Source organism: Astyanax mexicanus, chromosome 5 (assembly GCF_023375975.1).
Source record: "Astyanax mexicanus isolate ESR-SI-001 chromosome 5, AstMex3_surface, whole genome shotgun sequence".
Lineage (NCBI taxonomy): Eukaryota > Metazoa > Chordata > Actinopteri > Characiformes > Acestrorhamphidae > Astyanax > Astyanax mexicanus.
The window spans coordinates 57,900,671-57,907,500 of NC_064412.1; the positions used below are offsets into that span (position 1 = coordinate 57,900,671).

The following is a 6,830-nucleotide window of genomic DNA, read 5'->3' on the forward strand; positions in this document are numbered from 1 at the left end:
AGGAGAGGAGAGAGAGGAGAGGATGGAGATGTGGAAATCAGCGAGGTGGATACGACCACCCGGCACCAAGTCTATTTTTAACCTCTCGCCGCCTCTGTCCATCGCTTCACTGATCTTCTGCAGAACCTCCCGCTCCCGCCGCTCAGGAGCTCTAATGGGTCATACCTAAATGACTGCCTCCGATTGGCTCTCGCTTCCGTGATTATTGAGTGCCTGAGAAATATGGTGATGCTTCACATCAACATCAGCATCTCCTGAACCCCAGCAGTGTGCTGGGTGTGCTGGGTGTACTGGGGGTGCTGGGTGTGTTGGGTGTACTGGGTGTGCTGGGTGTGCTGGGTGTACTGGGGGTGCTGGGTGTGTTGGGTGTACTGGGTGTGTTGGGTGTGCTGGGTGTACTGGGTGTGTTGGGTGTGCTGGGTGTACTGGGTGTAATGGGTGTGCTGGGTGTACTGGGTGTGTTGGGTGTGCTGGGTGTACTGGGTGTAATGGGTGTGCTGGGTGTACTGGGTGTGTTGGGTGTGCTGGGTGTACTGGGTGTAATGGGTGTGCTGGGTGTACTGGGTGTGCTGGGTGTACTGGGTGTGTTGGGTGTACTGGGTGTAATGGGTGTACTGGGTGTAATGGGTGTAATGGGGGTGCTGGGTGTACTGGGTGTAATGGGTGTACTGGGTGTAATGGGTGTAATGGGGGTGCTGGGTGTGTTGGGTGTGCTGGGTGTACTGGGTGTAATGGGTGTACTGGGTGTAATGGGTGTAATGGGGGTGCTGGGTGTGTTGGGTGTGCTGGGTGTACTGGGTGTAATGGGGGTGCTGGGTGTGTTGGGTGTACTGGGTGTAATGGGGGTGCTGGGTGTGTTGGGTGTGCTGGGTGTACTGGGTGTAATGGGTGTAATGGGTGTAATGGGTGTACTGGGTGTACTGGGTGTACTGGGTGTAATGGGTGTAATGGGTGCAATGGGTGTGTTGGGTGTACTGGGTGTACTGGGTGTAATGGGGTGCTGGGTGTGTTGGGTGTACTGGGTGTACTGGGCAGAGCTGTGGATGATGCCATCTGTCTGTTCCTTCACACCTCCACACTTTAAGCCTGGAAAAGTTGAATTTACTTTAAAAAATTGAGGAAACCAGTTGCCTTAAAAAAAGTTGAGTAATGGGGAATGAAAACTTAACTTTTTTTATTTTTGTTATACTGTAAGACCGGAGTTTAGTTTACTTAACTTTCTGAAAGCAGCCGGTTTGCTCAAAGTTTTCGAATTTACTTTAAAAAGTTGAGGAAACAAGTTAGGTAATGGGTAATGAAAACTTAAGTTAGCATAACTTAGAACGTCAATTACAACTAAAAATGATATAAATAACTTTTTTTTATTTTTGCACCAGGAGTAAAGCAGCATAAAGTTATCCAAAAGCAGTGTGTAAGACTGGTGGAGGAGAACATGATGCCAAGATGCATGAAATTAAAACTGTGATTAAAAACCAACCAGGATTATTCCACCAAATATGGATTTCTGAACTATTGATTTACTATTTTCTAGTAAATCGATAATAAAGTCATTCAGAGTATGAAGGGACACAGAATACAAGGACAAAATGTAGTAATTGTTGTGTAAATGTATAGTAAGCTTTTATGTGCTTCTGATGAGTGCCAGTTTCATCATCTTAACACATCTAATCGTTCTTATTTAGCTGTGAGAGGAACAGATCCCGGGTGTGTTGTTAAGGTACTGGACCCTGTCCTGGAGTTCAGTCCCCAGCTATCAGACACTCCAGCAGCTCAGTGCCCCTGAGATCCTCCCCAGCCCACCTTCAGAACCTCTGGAGCTGAATCTGTCTGAGGGCTCATCCCAGGTGTCTCCCCAGGACGTCTCCAGCAATCTGTCTCTGCTGATTATAAACATCTGCTGCTCATTAGATCTATAATCAGAGCGTAGCTCCAGACGTACGTCCTGTTCAGTGATTATTTACAGCCTTCTTTCATACCACTGAAGATTTATGAGCTTTTCTTATAACATAAATAATTATTATAATATTTTAAAATCAAACATATCTATCTATCTATCTCTCTATCTATCTATCTATCTATCTATCTATCTATCTATCTATCTATCTATCTATCTATCTATCTATCTATCTATCTATCTATCTATCTATCTATCTATCTATCTATTATAAATGATGCTACATAATAAATAGTTTTTAGTAGTAGATCATTTTAATACGATATTTACACAACTTATAAGCAGCCAACAATATTTTTAGTCTGCCCAACTGAAAGGATTCTATTCTATTCTATTCTATTCTATTCTATTCTATTAATAGTCTGCTATGACTACTACAAGACTTTATTTTTTAGCAGTATTACTTGTTAATCATTTACAATGGGGCAAATATGCAGCTGAAACAGAGAACAGACTAGTGCAAAATCCCAAATTACATTATCAACATAAACATTTTAATATTTTAACATTATAATCATTATGGCTTTTAGAAAAATGTGTTTTGTCTACCTGAAAAATTTATGTAAATAAACACAATCCTCATAACACACACACACACACACACACACACACACACACATACACACACACAAACACACACACAATTTATCACTTTGCACACAACTCACCACATAAAGCATTCGACCCACGCCACACCTCAACACACACACACACACAGACACAAACACACACAGACACACACAGAGGTCAGACTGGCAGGGTGTGAGTGTATGAGGGGGGTTATGTAAGTGAAGCAGTTACAGGTACAGGTGGAGTATTGTGAGTAAGGCAACACGCATCACTTTTTGAAATTTTGCTCAGATACTTGTTAAACTCAGAGATTAATCTCAGAATCAATATTATATTTACCAATAATAATCAATTACGTCACTTATTGTATATGAAATTACAACAGTGACCTGTTAGCTTTCCAAGCAGTGATCCACGTTCACCCGTCTCTCAGCTTCAGCAGAGATCTGTTAATAACTCATTAACTCTATATATAACTCAAGTCAACATGTTATATATCGAAATATGGCGAATCCTGTGTGAGCGCCCTATGCAGCAGCCCACATTTATACGTCTGGGTCCATGCATCCATGTTTAAACTGCGATGGAGGGAAGGTTTGGGCGGGATCACATGTCTCGGTGGACCAATCACAGCTGCCACACCGCACAACGTGTAGTTACATTACTGTATGTGTATGGTCTGCATCTATGCATAGGTTAAACGTAGCCTATGATGTAGGTTTAACTATAAATTGACTTTAAGAACTAAACAGCATTGTTAACTAAGTTAATAACTCATTAATGCATCAACTATACATGATCTCAGATGAAGAAAGATCAGTCTAAACATGAGAACATCTAAAGATCAGAAGATGAATTGTTGTTAAAAGACCAATCAGATCCTTTTTTGGAGTTTCATAGTATAAACATATTGAGAAAGATCTGCTGACAGTTTAACTCTGACTGAAGCAGAAACAGCTGAGTTTTAACAGCTGTTGATTTAAATGTGGCTTAATATTTGATAAGTCAGATCACTGATGATGTTTATCTAGCATTAAAACTGTATTTTGATCCAACAAACTACCATTAACACACCTTTATGAGGACAGTCTTACTTTGAAATAGTTTTAATAGATTTTAAACAAGTTTATACAGGTTATATATGACTTTATACAAGTTTAACAAGGCCGTGAGCAAAACCGCAGTAGATGTAGGGGATTGTTTTTAAAGAAATGATCTTGCAGAACTGCAGAGAGACTGCGATGTGTAAAAGGGGGAACCATACATTGTAAGGGTACCAGATAACATTAGTGTAAATGAGGTCAATGACAACCAGCTACACTTCAGTGTTTTTTGTGGACCAGACATGCAAACCGATGCATTATGATGATGTGGACCAAGAAAAGCAGAATGAACAACAAGGTCTCAAAACAAAAAATGGATTAAAAATAAAAAACGAGAGGTGGAAAGGAAACAACAGCAGAAAGAAGAGTGTGGATGAAAAGAATCAAGAAGAAAGCAAAAAGTTTGAGCATGGTATAATATTCACCTTCACTGGGAATGACAAGTATGTAGGGCGTGGTATTTTGTCCCCTACCTATTACCACTAAGACAAGGTTTTACGTTCCAGGTCGGCATGCATGAGAAAAGAAAGAAAGAAAAAAATAGTCTAAAGAAATACGCCTTCAAATATACGCTTTCAGTGCCTGAAAGTTCTTCAGAACTTAGATATACATTCAGGAAACAGATACACAGTCTACATAAAGTACTGAAAAATACTCAATACAGAAGCTTTTGGGTATAAAATCCTGATGAAATCAAAGAGTAAGGGGAAGGTCTGATTTTGGGGAATCTTTCTTTTTTGTTTGTTTGATTAATTGTTTGACAGTTAGTTTAGTTTCTGTTGACAATGAGTGAAAAAAAAAATAAACAGAAACAACAAAAAAAACAGGAAAGAAGATGTTTAAATATGTTTGTGGCAAAGACATCATTTAAACCCAGTTTCAACATTAAACACTAAACATAAGAACAATAAGAGAATCTGGAATCACTTTCAAATGATATTAGTCTGAATTTCAACCAGACCACATTTCAAAATAATGCATTTTCTCTGCATTAATCTGCATTTATTATGAACTTTATTAGTAAAGAATTGGAGATCTGTTATATGAAAATCATTAATAGCTGCATCACACCTTTTGTAATTACCACATTTTTATGCAAATTACTTTTTAAGTTTGCTTTGTAATTTTTGATCTGAACTGCTCATCGAATACCTGTATTAAAGATATTTTAGATATATCACATTTTATAGATAGGTATTATATATAGGTAATTGTTTCATCATTAATTGCTTAATTAGCACTGTTTAGTCTCTAATCACTGATGAGTAGAATTATATAGTAGAATAAACCTTTGTAAAGTATACCGAGTATTAAACGTGTCACTGGGTTTACATTTAGTATATTTAACAAGTACTTCATTTTCAATAACATGGTGCAAAACCGGGTGGAAATAATTGCATTAATAGTCCGGTACAACAAGTAATAATACAGCTTTTAGTGATTTTCATACAATTGGCCCTAATTAAATTCTAATAAAGCAATAAAATTATAAAAGAATATAAACAGTACTACACCAAATCTTCAAATATTACAATAGGTTCTACTTTATAATGTCTATAATAACTGTCTAAAATGACTGTAGTTACACATTAACACATTAACAAAGCAACTACTGGTGAATTACGCATTGTTACAGACTAATGACAGATGTTCTTAATCTGTAACAATGTGTACTTCACTAGTAGTTAAAGTGTTATTACATAAATTGTTACTGTGTAACTACACATTTATTACAAAGCGAAATTCATTACTAAATGGGACCGAATATATATAATTCAGCATGAAAGACATTTGTATGTGTAAGTAAATAACCTGTATAACTGTAACTAATCTGTAACAGTGCATACTTCACTAGTAGTTACACTGTTATTACATAGATTGTTAATGTGTAACTACACAGTTGTTACAAAAAGACATTTATTATTAGGATTTTTTTCTCTTATGATATTTTGTATGATTAGTTAAAACACATTATACTAGGTTGAGTCACAGAGTTTAAAACATGTCTTTTCCAGAGCAGAAACACAAATAAAACAGGTCCCTAATGATCACGAGGACGAGAACACAATTCAGAAAGTACTGAAAGGGATGGAGAGAAAAAAAAGAGAAAACATGCCGACAGATGGGTGATATGAACAGAAAGTGAATGGATGCAAATCAAAAACAGACAGGTATGAATCAGCTGTGCGAAGATGAGCTACTGGATAAAATGGATCAGCAGCAAACGAACAAAAAAGAACAAAAAAGGCAAATTATAACCAAACGCAGTGATGTGCATTAGTTAATGGAGAGTCTCTTTATGTGTGATTATCACTGATCTTCTCCTCAGTCATGTAAAATAATGATGATTTACAAAAGTAACAGAGATGAATTTAGACTAAACACAGAAGGACTATTAACTGGAGGCAGAAATATATATTTATATATATTTATATACATATATTCATGCAGATAAAAGAAAGATGAGACGTTAGCGTTTCTATTCTATTGGTTCCTGCGGGGCTCTGGCTCTGTTGCTATGGTATGTCTTTGTGTTGATGGACGTGGAAGTGAATTTAGATTCTCTAACAGCTTTAACATATTTAACAGAAGTCAGTTTTTACTCGGCGTATCTGGTGATGTGTTGCTCTGAGTGGCAGCTGCTAATTGAATATGAAATGCTAGGTGATGGACTGATCACGTAATCTGAGGCTATAAATGTTTCTATACTCGTTTCCCCCACGAGAATCGTGACATTCGCCATAAACAACATCACAGTCTATCTTTACAAACAGCTCACGCTCTGCTGGAACAGGAAGGAAGGGGTGAAAAGAAGTCCCGTACCTTTGGTCGCCAGACGAACACAGTTGATTTTGGTTTCCTGGAAGAAGAAAAGAAGAGTTAGTTTTTTTGCTAATTGAACAGATAAACGACTCTCTCTGTTCTGAGGATCGCTATTGGTCGAGCCACAGGTGACTCGGGGGAGGAGCCACTTTTAGAATGTAATTAATAAAAATAATAATAATACATTTTATTTATATAGCGCTTTTCAAAATTCTCAAAGACGCTTTACATACAAAAATAAGGCACAAACTAAAAGGCAAAAATTACAGCAACAACAATAAGGGACAGCCTTTAAACTAAACTAAACAAAAATAATAATATAGGCAGTTTTACCAATGACAATTTACAATGTATATATATATATATATATATATATATAT

The 6,830-nt window shown here is 37.3% G+C and overlaps 1 protein-coding gene across 12 annotated transcripts in view; it reads right to left on the reverse strand.

Moving 5' to 3' along the window:
• The window catches only part of ptprt (protein tyrosine phosphatase receptor type T), a 248,900-nt gene that overhangs the window by 92,759 nt on the left and 149,311 nt on the right, over positions 1-6,830 (reverse strand). For 7 of the 12 annotated variants that reach the window (XM_049479917.1, XM_049479920.1, XM_049479916.1 and 4 more), the window contains exons 13-14: positions 6,451-6,487; positions 4,053-4,109 (exon numbers count right to left, since the gene is read on the reverse strand). In XM_049479917.1, coding sequence (XP_049335874.1) covers positions 4,053-4,109; positions 6,451-6,487 — 94 coding nt within the window. The remainder of the gene's footprint in view (positions 1-4,052; positions 4,110-6,450; positions 6,488-6,830) is intronic. The other 5 variants (XM_049479923.1, XM_049479921.1, XM_049479924.1 and 2 more) reach the window with 2 other exon arrangements.